Source organism: Spea bombifrons, chromosome 6 (genome assembly GCF_027358695.1).
Source record: "Spea bombifrons isolate aSpeBom1 chromosome 6, aSpeBom1.2.pri, whole genome shotgun sequence".
In the NCBI taxonomy this organism is placed as follows: domain Eukaryota; kingdom Metazoa; phylum Chordata; class Amphibia; order Anura; family Pelobatidae; genus Spea; species Spea bombifrons.
This window is the reverse complement of record NC_071092.1, coordinates 6,362,541-6,381,352: the sequence shown is the minus strand read 5'-3', so window position 1 is coordinate 6,381,352 and position 18,812 is coordinate 6,362,541. Positions and strand designations below refer to the sequence as shown.

Sequence of the window (18,812 nt, the reverse complement as noted above, 5' to 3'; positions counted from 1 at the left end):
TAAAAGAGATTTCAAATCCTATATATGCCAGCTGGTGGGAATGCCACCTGCTTCATTGGAGTTCTCCAGTGGCTGTGGACTACATTTCCCATGATACACCGCCAAATCCTTGCCAGATTATCGGCAAGCAGTGAATCGTGGGGAATTCAGAAGTTCATTACGTCTCTAGTGACGGAGGTTAGTCTGCATACTGGTCCATATGTGGTCCATACCAGGCAACGGTGAACAGCAGGATCTGCATAACATGACTTTAAATCATATCGAATAACGGGAATAGAAGAATTTACATTATTGATCATTTCCTGAAAGTTCTACAATTACAGGCACTTTAGAAAAATATAATTAAAATGCACACGAGGGGCAATTAACTAGATGGATCGGAGACCGACGTAACTTTATGATGTGACCGTTAGAAAATAGCGAGCGGCTTCATAAAGAATTTTCAGAGGAGCGATAAATAAAAAATGGGTGAAGACAGAGGAGGAGGGCAGAAAAACAAAGCCGTTTAGAAGACAATGCCCAAGTGTGGTGGGACGGCAGCCGGGCGGCGAGTTATCATAAGGGTTGGGGCGGACATAGAAGCGTTCTGTAATAGATATGCATCACTCCAAGTGCAAACGAACCACCGAAAAGCCGTTCCCACCCCTGGGAGAAGTTATCTCGTGAAGATACAAAACCTTAGTGTTTAACCCCCAGGGGCAGCCTTTCCCGGGAGACGCTCGCTGACGGAAGCGATGATTTATTGGCTCTAGAACCCTTTCTCCATCCCGTGGGGCAGGCGGAACGGATAAACTCTAAAGATCTTTCCATATTTATCTGAAAGGTGGAGAACTCATTGTATAAATAAAAGATATTCCTAAACACTCGGCCTTTCACTTAAGGACACATTTCTCCTTTAATTGAAAACTCCACCTTCCTTCTAAAATAGCGGAATATATTCCATAAATCTCAACGTTCCATAGAACAACAAAATATTTTGATGCTGAAAACAGCACGTGATTTGGTTACATGTGAAGTCATTTGTTACTGTACAATAAATTGAATTTAGATGCATAAATATGCATGAGTTTGCGATCCTCCTGCTCGAAGTGACTCCTGAAATATTTTTACTACATGCTGGAACCGGCGTCGCCGGGGAAAGCGTCGTTATTTACCCGATAACATCTCCACGAAACGCTCTCGTGTAAATACGAAACAGCTGTACGGCTCGACACGCCAACACATCAAGCCGGCTTCGGATATCTTCATGAGAATATAAACGCGATCCCGGGGGCGCACGTTATTTACTCTACGTACATACATATCGCTCCTACATAATTCTCGCTGGTGGGTGATACGATTACCTGCCAGATGGCTACAGGATTTCATAAGCTCAATAATATTAAAGGACCCATAAAGTCTGGGTATTAAGTGGACCGGCGGTACAGATATTACACGCAGTAACCGCTAAAAGCCCTGCCACCCGACCAGGCTTCTTACTGCACCCCTCTTTAGCCAAATAGGGGCAACTAAACCCCTTAGGGCAACTAAACCCTAAAGTAGAGAGCCTACAGAGGACAGGTCGAGGATTCCCAGGTAACAAGTTTGGGAAATAGGATGCAAAATGATTTCTTACAACGTCTGCATACGCGCATTTACGGGGATTCCTGAAAAAGGGCATCCACAGGAAAAAAAAACCCTAGTCTATCAATCCGGCTTCAAACCAGCTATTTGCGGAGAAATGGAAAAGAGGTTTCATTTGGATGAAAATCCCTGGGTAGTGACGGATAGAACGGGACGGGAAGTTTCACTAAAGCAGGTATAGCCGGGCATCCCGAGCTGCCGTAGAATTACAACTCCCACGACTCTCAGCCCGGCTTAAGACGTGTACCTCAACCACTACTTCTAAAGTCGTGAGATACATCTGTTCTCTCTGCTTAGTGAATACCTGCAATCCCTACGTTCTGGTATTAGGATCAATAGAACACAGAAAGAAAAAAAAATCGATAACGCCCTACATTTGCGACATCATCGGCTACACGGTTAGACGGTTAGATTCTTTTCTCTTGTTTTCTTTAAACCAAGGAGCGAGTACACGAGCTTCATGGAACTATTACTGAAGAACTGCGTGGTTTTTATGCAGAGAATATACGTGGTCGGAAGGTCGTTGGGTAGAAATAAAGTGGAGTGAAAGGGAAGAAAAGGGTAAGAAAAATACCAGGAGAAAAATTGAATAAAATAAAAGTCTTGGAATGCTGGCAGATCAAAGATAATTGAAATGGAAGGTATTAAAAAAACACTACAGTCTATCGAAGTACACGCTAGTCCGTTTCCTATAGATTCAGCAAGAGCATTGGATTCCGACACCTACATATGATAAGCAAGATGTACACGCCGGCGTTACCCGATGGGGGCGCTCTATGTGCAGGGCGTCAACGGTAAGCCCTACTCTGCACGTATCCACAGGCGCTATACGAAGAAGAAGTGTATATAGCGAATATATTACACGTAGAAATACAACTACTTAGCAAAGCCAGAATATACACAAGAGCCCAAATAACCATGAAAAAGACACGGGCCCCTACAAGACCGTAACACGCAAACCCCAGCCAATCCCTGGAGATCGTGGTAACGAATGAAGCCACCACGTTACAGAAAAGAAGCTTAATTTCATTTATTTAATTTAATTCTCGGGGGAACTCATTTGAAAATACTGCCTAATTTATTAGTGAATTTCTCCTGCTGGGCGGGTTTTAATTAAGTAAATTAATGCTAGAATGGATCGCTTTTTTAACAGCGGAATGAGATGTAAATACCAGGCTGGATCTGGACGTCATAAAGCTGAAAACCATCTTGCCTTTTACCCAAAGCTTAGTTTTTGCATGGACTCTCGTAGCAAAAGGGTTAGGATTAGGGAATAGCTCAGAATGGACAATGCGAAAACTCATGAAAAGCACCAACATTCAACTGGTTTCCATGGTGACTGCTCCACATTTAGAACTCTGCCCCAGAATCGCGGGTTATAGATCTCTTACCAATAATCTGGTGCAAAGTCCTACAAAGCGGTGCAATCGCTGTGCACACCGCCGACTGCGGCATATGAAGCACGGGCACCGGATCGGCTCTTTAACCCCTTACAGACAATGGGCGGTCCCTAAACCCATTGAAAACAATGCATTTTGAGCCCGTACATCTACAGGCTTTGTCATTAAGGGGTTAAACAAAACCAATACCCCGAAAGAGTCAAAATTATAAATGTACTCGAGGTTAATGAGCTGTTAATAGAGTTTCAGCTCCTACATTTTCTTGCATACCTTATCTTATATCTTACGGTGAACAAAATCCAGTAATAAGACACTAAATTATCAAATAACATTAAAAACAGGGCAAATGTTATCTTCTGTATTTTGCAGGATTTATCTCATCTTTTTTTTCGAAGCGATGGGAGGGAGGGAGGAAGTAATTTAACGTTTAAAAGAAAACAGATTAACCGGCTTTCTTTGAAACGCAAAGATAAAAATAAAAAAAAAAAATTAAATTTTTTTCTAGTAAATTAACTGATGTTTTCTTATTTTCTGTTGAAAGTTAAGACACAAAAAATGCAGCGCTGACATCACAATAAAGCTTTTACTTTTAATACATAATTACCTTACACTCCACGAGGGAGACCAGAATCTGCTCCATGATGGAAGCTACAGATGGGATGGAGGTCTGGATATGTCCGGCCACCACTCCTATAGCCACCCGCGAGAGTTCATAGCTAAGATTCGTGTTCTTCCGAACCAGCTCTATAAGCTCGGCGCCCATCATTTTTGGAACGCTGATGGCAGGAGTCGCCGTTTCTGGCGCCACCGGTTTTGCCGACGGCTTTGCTTTGTTGTCGTGGTTGACGGAATGGAAAGCTTCCAAGCCAGGTGGTGCCGGAGCCATCCTCTTCATTTGTGTTTTAGGGTCGCTTAGACTCAGGTTCTCTGTTTTATTGGGAAGCTCTTGGGAAGCCACCTTGTTCTGAGATTCTGTGCTGCTTGGGGGCAAGCCGCGGGTTACCATGGTGTTTACGCTTCTGCTCGGCACGGGCGGTGGGGTGTTACTGGGGCTCGATGCTATCGTAGGGTGGAGGGAGTGCGTAGATGTGGTGCAAAGGGTATCAAGAGATGATATACTTGCAGTGGAGATGTCAGCTATCGATCCTGAAGCATTGTCAGTACAATCTAGAAAGAAATAACACTATGTTAGGAAAGAAGTGTAAGGGTATTGGGTCACAAGATACTATCGGTCCTAGACAAATCCCGGGAATCATCTAACTTTTTGTGCCGGTCTAAACTGATCTCCAATGATCTGTGTAGTCTGTGTTCAGGATCACACTTACTTTTAGTGTGTATTTGTGCATTCCTCTTTTTCTCCGGTGGCGGCGGGGTAACAGGAGCTGCGCGTCGGGGCTGTGGAGGAATCTAGACAATGAAATCATGCTTATTACTAAATTATTTAGCAAAATAGTTATTGCTAGGATTTCTAGAGTTACACATAGATAACAATTCAGACAGTTCATTCAGAATTCATTAAGCGGCTACTCACCTGATAGGGCGTCTCATCCTCGGAAGTAAACTCGGAGTTCGGCAAACTCATGTTTCGCTCATAGCCAGTCCGGCAAATGCCGTTGGGCTGCCGGACAGAATCCAAATGATGATCACTGTTGGAAGCGGTCATGGAATTTGCTTTGGCGCCTGGCGAGTGGCTTTTTCGGCACTGTGTATCTTTTCGGTGATTGATCAGCTTTCTAAAAGATGATAAAAAAAAATAAAAAAAAAGATAAATAAAAATGCAGAGGAGAATAAAATATATATAATTAAATTAAATATATGAAATGAACCCCAACCTCAACACCATGTACAAACTGCAAGAACCAATCGGTTTCCACCAAAGGGGATCACTAACTTAATAGAGATCGTGAGAACAGAAAGTAATGTACATATACAATTCGCGTCCTATTTTCCCAACGAGCCGCATCTCGCGGGGCACTCACTGAAGCACGTCTCTTTGCTCCAGGTTGTATTTGCCGCCGTTGGTCATCGCTGCGTTGTGTATGGCTTCAATAGCTCTATCAATGGACTGGAGAACGACGTCTTGTTCCTGCACCTGGACGGCAAAACAAAGCGCAAGGTTACTTATTTAGGTTATTCTAATAGGCCCAGCAACAAATTATTACATAAATAGCAAAGTATATATACACTGGAATTCGTTTGCGATTACATAAATACAGGCAAGTAAAGATGGACCATTTAAATATTTCTGTATGAAATAATAGATTTTTGTTGTATTCGGATAAATTCACCGAGCTCCAGGTTTCAGTACCAAGATCGCCCCGGATACACTTTGAGTTTGACCCGGAATCTCGTGGTGAATCGCTGCTTCCCCGGGTCTTTGTGTCATTTCTCTCTTTCTCCGGGCGTGGGGAGTGTGTGTGTATAGCCCCACCCACTCCACACCCACTTCCCCTCCCACACAATACTGCCTGGGGCCAGCCTCGGGCCATGTAGGTGGCTAGCCCCACCCACTCCACACCCACTTCCCCTCCCACACAATACTGCCTGGGGCCAGCCTCGGGCCATGTATGTGGCTAGCCCCACCCACATGGCCATCTAGTTTGCCCCAATTAAGCCACCACCCTCACAACACAGAGCCCCGGGTCGGCTGTTGAGGTGTCATTGGGGGGTCTTGGCTTAAAAAAACATCAGGATTCTAAAAGAAACATTAAGTCCGTCTGCAGGAAAGCTTTAGTGTTTCTAACTGTTGCAGTTCTACATGAAACTTTGTTGGAAACTCGTAACATTTGGCAGAGCGATCATAAATTCAGAAACTTGGGGATTTTGTTACAAAACTGGAAAAATTAAATAATAATAATAAATAATAAAAAAAACACTCCATAAAATGTCTTTATAGAGAGTGGATTTCCCGCACAGCAGCATAAAGTCTGTCGCCATGGATACCGTAAGTAGAGCATTCTTACTGTATTGTTGGAGATAACGGTAAAGATCCTATTAAATACGACTCCTAAGATACGGGATATTGTTTAAAATTTTCTCATTATTTGGCAGCTCTTTTTTTTTCCTCCCCCGTACTTCAAAACTAATTTCTGGAAATTGTTTAAATGTCATCTCCTTTATTCTACACTTAAAATAAAAACAAAAAAACATACAAAGATGCAGATCTGCACTTTAAGGAGATGTACCATTGATTGAATGAACAGTAATTTAATGTTTTGGGGGGTTTTTAACATTTTTTTTTATTTATTTTAATATGCGTTAAGTATTAAAAAAAATCCACAATTCTATGCCAGAATTAGGAGCAAGACACACAGGGGTTTATTCACTAAGTGGGAGTTGATGTGGTTTTAACTCTCTGAATTTACTATGCATAATAAAGGGCCGTCCCTGGCATTTAACTCTGAAAGGCTGAGCTGGCCCTGTATAATGTATAGCGCAATCAATGTGACTTTCAAGAAATTTTAGGGCTATTCTTGGAGCAGAAGCTCAGCGGGGCCGGCCCTGAAGTTAGCGAGACGTAACTGCTTCCAAATAAGCGAATACGCCTTGGAATTTTAGGTGTCAACTTGCTATTTTAGGGAGCCAGCAATGGAAATTTATAAAAAATATATAAAAAAATAAATAAATAAAAAAAAAAAAAGTAACAGCTCCTAAAAAAAATGCCAGGCTCTGAAGGAGGCATATTTTAATGCAATGAAATAAGTATCTTTAGATACAAGTCTAAAAATAATACCTATATCCAGGGACAACAATGACAAAATAATACATTTATAAATAATTATAAATAAAAGTGGAAATTAATTAGAAAGCCAAATAACGCTCTGTTAATAAACATCAATCTGTTTTATTTTTTTTGTCTAAACCGGGTCTTGCTGCCAGATCAATAGCAAACAACAGAAGGCAAGTCCCCGCGACGCCTCCAGCAGTTATTCCGAGGACTGCAGTCAGCATTTAGACGAGAAGAAGCGGAATCACAGGGGAAATGAAGGAGACTCGGTTATCTACTCTAGACAAAAAGATTAATATTAGAGTTTCCAGAGACGTCGTCATTTGTATGTCAAAGGAGGCTTTACGAATGAAAGCGAGAAAAAGGACTAGAAATGTCACAGACGGTGAGAAAACATACAAAAATATTAACGTTCCTGCAGAATTACGACAAAAAAAAAAGTCTTATGTGTTATAAAAGGTTAAAGGTGGCGGATTTATTATTCTCTTAAAATAAGGATTTTATTAACAGCGTCATTTATTTGTAAAAAGATGTAAAATGGAACAGGGGTCATAATCAGACCTGGGAACATCTCCGGGTCAAGACCTGAATCCTCCGGGTCGTGGGGTCTTTACATGCCCCGTTCTGCGCCCATTTTCCCTGACGTCAGCGGGAAACGTCCCCAATGTCAGCGGGAACTCCCACTGATGTCAGTGGGACCGCCCACTTATGTCACGGGACCACCCACCGACGTCAGCGGGCAGTCCTGGCCGCGTCCCGCAAGGTATGGTCATAATGTAGATGGCGTTGCGTGAAGCTCTGCTCGTATTCATATGAATAGGCTGGTTCCCCCCTCCCCCCCAATACCAAAAAGTAAACCACAATTATAATAAATATAATAATATTTATAAGGATTAAATAAAGGCTTACGACAGACCACCACAGGCAGACTGGGATAGTCTGATCTTCTCTTACAATCTAAAGAAAAAACATGGAAGACGCAAGAGTAGCTTAGTTGGAAAGCATTTACATGTTCCTGTTCCTGAGGGAAAACTCGCTTTTGCCCCTTTTAGTGGCACCTTAATTTACGGAGTGGGTACGCCGGTGCCATACGTCTTGATACAGCAAAAATACGTGGAAAAAAAGATCAACGGCATCGTGGCCACCGGTCCCGGGACTCCATCACAGTAGACCATTGGGAAGAGACCAGGCACCGCCACTAGAATTCGCGAATCGCAACGAATAGATAGAGGTATTTAGACGCGATACCGTCCTTTAAACGAACAACGAGAAGATGTTTAGCACTCGGGCAGCCTTTTCCGTGTAATACAAGAAGAGCAAGTTCCTCCTGCCGCCGTCCATGACCCTCCGTGGCATTAAACACCACGCAAACGAGCCCAGTCACGCTCAGCGGCGCACAGCTTAGTGATTAATCTCTGCCATTAATTAGCATTTCGCTTCTTGGGTCCATTGCCTCGGTTTTTGCAGAAATGCAAGTTACAACCAATTAACAGATTGTATGAGGTCCGCTGCTTAGTTAAATGAAATCCTCACAATTACCATTAGTGCAGGCAGGTTATTTTTATGTAACTTTTATCACTCCGTGTGATTACAGAAACAGAGTGGAAATGCAGTTTCTCAGTGTTACGTCTACACCGGGGAAGAGAAGGGCTTGAGCGGAACACGAATGTATTTCTAAACGAGAGGACATTATTTTTTATTACAAGTAAACTTTAACATGCCAGCGTTACGCAGTCCACCATAATCTGATATAACATTACTGTACATACATGTTCAAGACACCTCTAGAGAAGATACGTGTCCAGCGGCAGAATATGTCACCGTTCCGGTGTCTTAAAAGTAGCAGAATTGGGACTTCCAGAATCAAAAAGGGAAATAAATGGCTTCTACGCAATAAAAGAACCTGTGTTACATCCCGTGGAATACAAAACTGTACAGTATTGGGTGAGTATTGGGCTCAAACATCCGGTTTCCCCATGTATCGTCACAGGGTGACTAACTACATTCACAGCATTGGAAGCGGGTCTTCAGGGGACGGCCTTCCCAGCCGAGGAGCTTAGCAATCATGCCTAGAGATGCTTAAACTTTAAATACAGGTTAAAAAGCAAACAAAAATCACCTGATATCCTTTATAAGACATTGGGTTCAATGCACAGCTTTCGGGAGACTTGCCTTAATTATGTCAACAAGAAGTTAGCATACCCCTCATGTTTTGGGGGGGTTGTTTGTTTTTAAGAAGGGACAATGACTCTTTAGGACCAAAATCCCAATGTCCATGGCTTCGGAGGAACCTATATTTCGTTACTTGGTTATAGAGTAATAAATAAATCACAGTCAGATTTAAACGCCGTTGTAGAGCCCTGCCCTTTACCCACTAACCACATCCCTTAAAATGTTGGAATGTTTGGGGTAGTAGATATATGGAACAGACTTCCAGTAGAAGCGCTACAGGTGAGGGAACTGAAACATGCACAGCATAGGCGCCTGGCTATTGTGAAGACAAGACGAAGGACTGAATAAGGAAGTTAAGGTTTTTACAGCAGGACTGCATGGGCCGAACGGCTCCTATCTGCCATCAAATTATACGTATTTATGTCTCGCTCATTAAAAATCTGGTATTTTTCCAGCTCCAGCGAGACAGGAGGAGAAACAGAGAAACGGGCCAAGCAACAATACCAGATGTCCAAATTATCATCGTGCGATTCTTACAAACGCTCTTTATTAAAGTAAAAAAAAAGGTAGAAAATGATCTGACGATTTATGAAGGATTTTGGGCGGATATTTACTAGAATCATCTCTCATATCGCGGCGGCGTGACCCTATTCATCAAGCGATGTTACACACACACGGAGCGAGCGGCCGATCCCCTCGCTTTATTGGTTTGTATAAGTGACATTTCACTTTGCTCCCTAGCCTGCATCTGCCATCAGTTGTTACAGCATTTATTGAAGTAACGTATAGACGCGGTTAATATTATTTCCCTGTGTTCTGGGTTTCTAGCTGACAAGATGAATATAACAGGTATGGCATCTTGAAATTAGAACACATGCTACGTGAGGTCCCTGGTTACAATAATTGACTACAATCTCGATCGTCCTTGGGTGTCTTGGGAAAATAAAAGCCCCGGGCTCCATTGATGAAAGCTAAAAATAGTATGGGGTATATCCCCTCGGTAATAGGCATCAAAACAGAAGGTAGGCTTTGCATGACAACTTCGCTCGATGTAATTCCAAAGGTAAGAGGCAGGCAAATCTACCTTTAATTCAATCACTCGTTCCTGTCACCATACGAGCATCGAGCGTTCCACGCGCCTTCACCCCATCTCCCCCATCTCCATGATTGCGGCATCGATTTTCTGCTTTGTTTATGAGAACCCGTGAGATATATTCTAAATACGCAAAAGCAGACACATGGATCTTATCCAAGACATAAGAACCTTCACATTCGGGGATTTGTCTGCATGTTCCCTGAATTCACACACACGCGCACATGCACACACATACACGCAGTCCCTTGCGATTAGGAAACATTGAAATTACAGAAGCCTTTACAGACGGAGATGATTTAGAGAACACGGAGCACGTCTGAATCGCGAAAAGGGTACAAGGATGCGGGGAGGAGGTTCCAAAGCTTTTGGAATCACCTGAACCAAACATTAAGGATTTCATTCTTGCTCATTTTTTGAGCACGTCCGCCACCCCGCTGGGCTGCCATAGATTTTGTTTGATAATAAAAAAAATGTAAAAAAATAAGAAAAAAAAATATTTAAAAAAAAATACATATTAAAATAAAATTATTTTTAAAAAAGTTTAAGCAACAAATGAAAGTAAAGATTCTAATATACTGCTACAAAGAAAAAAAAATCAATTACTGCGGGAATATGCCTTTTTGGTACTAAATCAGCAGATTGTATCAGAACAGCACTGAAGCAAAAAAAAAAAAAAAACAACTTACAGGATTGCGAGTGAATTGAATCGCCTATTTTCTTTTTTGTTGAATGTACAAAGCAATGAAGATCCCGAGGCATATGAATACGTACTTTCAGGCAATCACAATTTTAATTGACTTAAAATGTTAAGAACTGATGACACAAGGGGTCCGAGTTACTAAACTGTTCGTCCTTTCGGCTATCTGGTATTGTGAACTCAATTGTTTCCTCACCTTAAACACTATAAACCATCAATTATTGATCTTAAAAAGATCCAACTTCCCATGTGATAATAATAATAATAATGATTTTAGTGATATGTGCCCATTCTAAAATTAAATGTTCATTGTTAATGATAATGTCGCAATCATAGTAAATAAATAGTCTGTTTTGAGTAATCATTGCAAGAAATATAATGGATTTATTTTTTTTAAATCGTGATTTGTTCTATGTGAGCGCGTCAGCGAAGTCATGTCAGAAACGTGACAGACAGGAACATGTTTGCTTAAGCACACACTTTGCTTCGGAAACGCATTTTCACACCCTTGTATTGTCTGTCGAGCCAAGCTGAAATAACACGTGATAAAATGAAAAGACCCGACGAGGCTGACAGCAGGAAACATGGGAGAATCTGTGCTGAAACGCAACCTCCTACGAGCGAAACTCAACACAAACAAGAAAATGTGAAAAATCGCCATTTTTCTGCATCAATAATCTCATTGAAAAATTCTTAGGGTGGATTCATTTATATTAAAGTGACTTTACAAATCAAAGCGATCTTAGCAGAAAAAAAAAACAGAATATGACAACAGATCGGCCCCATTCGGCCCATTTTTTTTCCTACTGTAAAGACTCAAACCTTAATCAGTCGTTGGCCTCGTCTTAGATTCAGGAGCCGTATGCCCATCCCATGCATGTTTAATACCCCTCACTGTATTACCCTCTACCACCTCTGCTGGGAGGCTGTTCCTCATCTACCAGCCTCTCAGTAAGGTAAAAGATACACAAGGAGGTCTCCGGCTAATTCCTGTGTTTGAGAGATCTGGAATGGTGTATTTTAAAACCATTCATAAAACGAAGCTGGCAGGAAGGATATGTTCTGGCTCGGAGAAAGCCATGACGTCAGCGATTTTCAAATACCAGCGTTTTGGGTCATTTTTCTATTTTTGGGAACTGGTGTTTTTTTTCTTCCACTTCACCTATCCACACTACATACACAGCAATCTCGCTATCCAGGATTATTTAACGGCAGAGACAACAGAGCAGGCAATTATCTGTGTACAGAAAATATGGAAAGCAAATAAATCAATATATATTTATACTTAAAAAAAAAAAAAAAATTAAAAAATAAATATTAATTTATTCTATAGATCAGTGCCGAGACAATTATAATATACCTAATGGTATCCAATAATAATAATAAAAAAAACTATTTCATTCTCAGTGTATTTATGCTACTAAAAAAACGAAGACGTTTATCCAGCCACATATATTGTATGATAGATATATATATATATATACACACACACATATACAGTACATATTTAGCCAAGAGAGCGGGGGCTCAATTAACGCGCACACATACTGGTAGAGAAATAAACATTTCCAGCCTGTGTATTCCACAGCTGGATTAATGAGGCTCAGGAGAATTAAGCCGCAGTTTCGTTCTTTCTGGGTTTTAATAATGCATACAAGCGGCCCAGAGAGGCTTTGATATACGAGATATCAATACCATATCATTGTAAATTATAAATGCAACAAGACGTGGTAAATCAAACCTAAGTATTCGGAGTGGATGTTGTGTTTGCATTCGTTCGAGAATGAAATGTAGTTATCAGCAGTTGAAAATGATCCACGCCGGCGAAAATGCATGCGCAGGGCATTATATATTCATAGGCGATAATACGGCCCCCCGCAGATCCAAGGTCTGCACGAGACAGAACGAGGCGTCCGTGGCAGCGAGGATCTAACGAAATTAACAGTTGATTTAATAAGAACCGCTGCAAATGAGCTGTTTTGCTCAAAGTCAAAAGGAAAACACCTATTTGTCTTCATTTTTTTTTTAATGATTCCGTTGAAGGATAATTTTCTGTCGCCGCTCTCGCACTCTTCTGAGCAATTAGTGCTCCCGAGGCATGTAAGCTCGTCTCAGCAGAGCCCTCCTCACCTGTTGTTTCTCTAAGTCATATTGTTAGGTTATATACTACTTGTTATGTCCTGTTTACCCACTGTACAGCGCTACCGAATATGATGGCGCTATATAAATAATAGATAATAATAATGACAATGTTCATATCTAGCGAGGAAGATCATGTAACCCTACCGGCAGGGCTGGGTGGGTCTCGGGTGATGAAACTGGATCATAAGAATAAGATGCCTTTTATATTTTATATACAACCTGCGGCCCTCCAGGACTACAGCATTATGGGAGATCCATGCCGCAGCTGGAGGGCCGCAGGTTGGACGCCCCTGACCTAACGTATCGTATGAATATATGTATTGTATTAAGCGCTGCGTAAATTGTTGGCACTATAGAAATAAAAGATAATAAATAATAATAATAATAATAATAATACATCAAAGAACCTGAATAACTATATGGAGCCATATTTTCTAAAAAAAATAATTTAACGCAAAGTAAATTAAATGATATAATATTTTAGTTATTTATGGTAAATGTCCCATCTTAATTTTTGCTAGCTACAACTAACAAGTTTTTTTTATTATTATTATACTGGTTGACTAGAAGGACCACTAGAATAACCTATATGTGGTCGAAGCAAAACTATTTCCCTACTATTTACGCAACGAAAAACAAGCCACACTTAACTTATTTGGGAGCCGTCCGCTAAATAGTTTTAGAGGTTAAACAAACGCAAACTCCGTCTCGGACTGTTATGTTTTATGTCATTTTAACCTAAATTGCAGGGGGGGGGGGAATGTCCCCCAGACCCGATCGCTCTGCGTGTTTCTCAAATTAGCAAAGGTTTTATCGCTGTTCTTGCTGGATTTATAGCAGCAGCTTTTCTAATCAAATCCCCCGTTATGATGTATTGCATACTTATTACCTGCATTTCAGATCAGCTGTTTTACTTCATTCAATGTCACATGTATTCAGTAAAAGTGGATTTTACATTAAATCCAGAAATGGAGTTATTAAATTGCTAATCTGAGGCTTATAAAGCATGAAAATGACTTCCTGTTACATTAAATGGGACATTTTTCATGTTATTATAATCAAAATTTGCTGGCTTAATTGAACACCTGACATAAAAGGCAAGCGCTGGTCATAGTTATCGCTGTCTTCAAGGCAAACGTAAAATTTCCCGTGCCATTCTACACAGGGTGACTTTACTAGCGTTATGACGACATGAAAAAGCCTTACTCGCATTGCGTTAACTTTAAAGCACCACTGGACCTTCTAGGATATGGGTTCACCTTTCTACGATTAGAGACCCCCAATGGATTGGCCAGTAGGTCCCCATGCCCCCTGTGCCAGACTGTAGAAACCATCATCATCGCCAGTCCTATTGGGTACCAGTATGACTTTTGTTCTTTAATTATTTGGAGATCCAGCCCCAAATCCCCATCATTTGGTTCCCATAGAGAGTCTTCACCAGGCTGTCAAAATCATCATCATCATCATCATCGTCGTCATCGTCGTCATCATCATCACACCAGTATTATTAGATAAGTATGTGGGGGTTTTTTTTATTATTCAGAGATCCCATACACCCAGAATTTGGTTCCTATACCCCCAAGTAGTAAGGATACCCCCTGTTTAAGAACTTCCGTTCGAGGCCAAAACCAAGTTAAGAATCTCGTCTCCTCAAACCTTAAATGGTCTCAGGGTAACTCTACTGAGAATTTACTTAATGCCAAAGAGATTATACTCATAATAATACTCATGTTTAAATAATGATTATTTTGCTTGCTTTTTCTATATATACTACCATTGCTTTGCTAGAAAAGTGAAATAGTCTCCCAGCAGAAGTGGTAGAGGTTAACACAGTGATGGAATTTAAACATGCATGGGATCGGCATATGGCTCCGGAATATAAGACGAGACCAACGACTGATTAAGGTCATTACAGCAGGAAAAAGACCTTTCCAGCAGGAGCACTAGATGGACTGAATATCACGATTATGTATTGTTTATATAGCACCATCATATTCCACAGCGCTGTACAGTGAATAAACAGGACATGACAAGTATAGTTAGTATATAACATAACAATTATAGAAACAACAGGTTAGGAGGGCTTACAATCATCTGCCATCAAATGTTTGAAACATTATATATATATATATATATATATGTTTCTAAATCAAACACAAATGTATGTGTGCGTATATACATTATATATCTATATAATACATTATATCTATATAATACATTATATATATATATATATCTATATAATACATTATATATAGATATAATACATTATATATATATATATATATATATTTATATATATATATATATATTTATATCTATATAATACATTATATATATATATATATATATATCTATATGATACATTTTATATATATATAATACATTTTATATATATATATATACAATACATTATATATATCTATATAATACATTATATATATCTATATCTATATAATACATTATATATTTATCTATAATACAATACATTATATATATATCTATAATACAATACATTATATATATATCTATAATACAATACATTATATATATATCTATAATACAATACATTATATATATATATATATATATATATATATATATAATGATGGAAGATTAAACTAATACTTTAACTATTGCATTGTATGATGGATACGGTAAATGGGAGTGAATAAAGATATATACGGTAACAATAATAATTCTATGTTATGTAAACAGTTATATGTAACAGTAGGTGGACACAGTCAGTTCCTCCCTTCTCTAACAGGACCAGATAATAATATCAGTTAGATTGTAACAAAGATAAACAAAGTAAATTACAATGTATCATTATAGAATATACAGAGCATCTGTTATGTAAACAGACGATATTTAGAACACTAGACGGCCAGTTACAGAGGTCCATATCTCAGAGAGATTGTTACTGCATTAAAATATAATGAATGCCTAATAACATATACATTTTTATATATCACATGACGTTTGCAAGAAATGACATCCCCAGCTGTTGTGCAAATATAACCCCCGTGATCCTCTGCCATTCCAAGGCTGCCTGAGGATCATGGGAGTTGTAGTTTCATAACAGCCTGGCCCAGCCCTCCATAGATAAAGACGCGTGTATGTGTGCCAGGTTGGTTCACCTTGATCCTCTCCACGTAGGAGGCCGGCACGTAGCCCGTGTCCCCGCTGCTACACCGGCTGGCCAGCCACCAGTGCTGGTTGCACCGCTCCAGGATAATGAAGCTCTCCCCAGCCTCGAACTGCAGGGAGTTGGGCTCCGGAGAACGGAAAGCGTAGAGAGCGCGGTACATGGCGCCTGGAAGGGAGAGGGAACCGGGGCTTGTTTCCCGGTGACCGACCGACCAGACCGAAACCGGGCCTTGGAAGGGGGGGGCAAGCGCGCGCACGACAGGGAGGGGGATCAGTGAGCTGGGGGGGTCACACGCCTCACAGTGCTCGCGCACGTACACAGAGAACGCAAGAGATGCTGCTAACCCCGCCCACCTTTCCGCTGTCCTTTTTTTCATACGAACTTTATTGTTAAACCACATTCTGTTACTAAAAACACTGTTAATGCACATGTTACATATGACGTTACATGAGTGGTGCAAATACACTAAATACACTATGGGAGTTATGTTGTGCTGGTGCAAACTTCTGTAAGTGATCTTATCACCATAGCAACCTATGGGATTGCCCTATCAACATTAACGTTCTGTTGGTTACCATGGTGATAGGATCGCTTTGCAGACCTAGCAGCATATTCGCATCCTGATTTCTCCATGTGTGTTCCACCTGACGCTGCATGCATGGTGCAAGAATTGTAAATAGACAATGGGGGTTATGTATGAAAAAGTGATCCTGGCGCAACGTTTTTAAAGTAGCCTTATCATTATGTCCATGGACTGGCCAATAGGAGCCAATGAAATGCTCAATGTGATTAGCCTATGATATTGGTTGCCATGGTGACAAGACCACTTTAAAAACTTTGCACCAGAATCACTTTTATATATAACCCCTTTAGGTTGGCATCTTAATCAGGAGTAGACAGAGCATTTAGCCCAGCATTGTGTGTAGGAACAGTGCCGTATTGTGGTGAGGTTGGAGAATTACAGCCACTTCCTGCTTCTGTAGGTCTTATACATATTCAGCCTTAAGGTTTATGGATCCATAGAGCTGCGATGTTAAAAACATTTAGCTTTTGACAACAGCTGCTATAATATTAACAACTTTTTGTGCTATTGTTTATGTTATGTGTAAAAATATAAATAAAAAACTACGTCCCTGGGTGGGCTTGAACCACCAACCTTTCGGTTAACAGCCGAACGCGCTAACCGATTGCGCCACAGAGACGAGCTGTACACAATTCTTGAAAAATAGATGTTTTGTGGCGAAGTTAATGACAAAAAAAACCAGTTGATTGACGTTTCATTATCTGTGACATAAATATATCAAAGTTAAGGTTCTTATAAAAAACAAAATTCTAAATTAGAAAGATGTTTTTTTGGCACCAGTTGGAACAATTCAAGGAATGTGAGTGTTTTTTCGATTAAGACAAATTATAAACATTTTTAATGTTTTTTGTAAAAATGGCATGAAACACAATGATGAAGGAGAGCGCGGTGAACTGACTCAGAAGCACAGCTGCCGAAATAGCTCAGTTGGGAGAGCGTTAGACTGAAGATCTAAAGGTCCCTGGTTCGATCCCGGGTTTCGGCAGATCTTTTTTTTCTCTGTCATTATTTCATGAAATTTTATTTAAAAGGTTGAAAATGCAACAAATAAAAAAAATTCTGATAAAATTGTTAAGTGCAAATGAAGAAAAGTATATTTTTAAAAAGGGGGGAAATGTACAAAGTGCACAATTGCTCTCTCTGGCACACTATAAGGAAAAATATATTCAGCATAATCAATCTAAATGTAATTTAAATTAAAATGCCTGATTACGTTTTTCACAACAAAAGTGAAAAACTGTAAAAGTTTTCAAGGGAATACAGGGGTCCTGTCAAAATAGGGAATTTTAAAAAATATCTTATTACCTTATTTAAATGTCATGAAATGATGGGTTCTTGGTAAATTCTGCATTGCCATAATGGATGGAGACATTTCTTGCCTTTAGACAAAGACAGCCATGGCCAGACTGCCAATGATGAGGCGCCCACCAGATGACGTAAGCATGGCCTAAGGCTAGATGGGTGTGGCCAGCTGCTGTGTTTTTATGTCCATGCAGAGTGTTGCCAGGTGTATCCAGCTGTTGGCCTCACACTGCGGCCCGGAGTGGCAGATCGGGTGAGTATGTGGCTCTGTCGCTCACCGGCCCACAAAGCATTTGCCCAGTGTGCCAGGTTGCCAGTTCAGGCCTGCACACAGATATTTTTGGGGGTCCAGTTATAGGCCCCCCTCTTGACTTCCATATTAACAGCAAAGACTGAATGTAATTAAAAGATCAGTAGCACATGTGACATATCTCCTAGGCGCTGTGATATCATTTTGGGCAAACACAGCAGCATTTTGTGTTTGTATCGTGTACCGGAATGATTTTCCAGACGCAGTACAATATTGCCATTGTCTCAAATTTTCCACTGGATCACCTTGTCTTATCAGAATTTTCCTCCAAGAGCTCCTGTGTGTTCTCTCTAAGGTATTGTGGTCTCTGTGCCAAGCAGCCAAGCCTGATGGAAATTTTTATTATTACCCAAGCTTATTGGGCAATACCCTCAATCTCTAAAATTTAGGATAAGCACGTTATACTTTTAGAATTCAGGCACAAAAGGTGTCAGATCACCCCCATCCCGCACCTATAGTCTACCTATTATACCTGCTCAAAAGTTTCAAATCTTAATCAGTCACTGGTGTCATCTTTAAATCTTTAGGAGCCATATGCCTATCCCATGCTAAATTCCCTCACTGTTTATAATTTAGATTTAACATGTACTAACATAGCAATGCTAAAAC

General features: G+C 40.3%; 1 protein-coding gene and 2 non-coding genes across 4 annotated transcripts in view; 1 reads left to right on the top strand and 2 right to left on the bottom strand.

The window, feature by feature from the left end:
* NCKIPSD (NCK interacting protein with SH3 domain) overlaps positions 1-16,263 on the bottom strand; it is a 29,462-nt gene extending 13,199 nt beyond the window's left edge. The window contains exons 1-5 of one of the 2 annotated variants that reach the window (XM_053468886.1): positions 15,998-16,263; positions 5,003-5,115; positions 4,555-4,756; positions 4,349-4,430; positions 3,628-4,190 (exon numbers count right to left, since the gene is read on the bottom strand). In XM_053468886.1, the coding sequence (XP_053324861.1) occupies positions 3,628-4,190; positions 4,349-4,430; positions 4,555-4,756; positions 5,003-5,115; positions 15,998-16,168 (1,131 nt within the window). In that variant the 5' untranslated portion in view covers positions 16,169-16,263. The remainder of the gene's footprint in view (positions 1-3,627; positions 4,191-4,348; positions 4,431-4,554; positions 4,757-5,002; positions 5,116-15,997) is intronic. The other variant, XM_053468887.1, reaches the window with a different exon arrangement.
* An 873-nt stretch (positions 16,264-17,136) lies between these two features.
* TRNAN-GUU (transfer RNA asparagine (anticodon GUU)) lies at positions 17,137-17,210 on the bottom strand. The gene has a single exon. It is a non-coding gene; the product is annotated as a tRNA-Asn (tRNA).
* A 293-nt stretch (positions 17,211-17,503) lies between these two features.
* On the top strand, positions 17,504-17,576 carry TRNAF-GAA (transfer RNA phenylalanine (anticodon GAA)). Its single transcript has one exon. It is a non-coding gene; the product is annotated as a tRNA-Phe (tRNA).
* Positions 17,577-18,812: the final 1,236 nt, after the last annotated feature.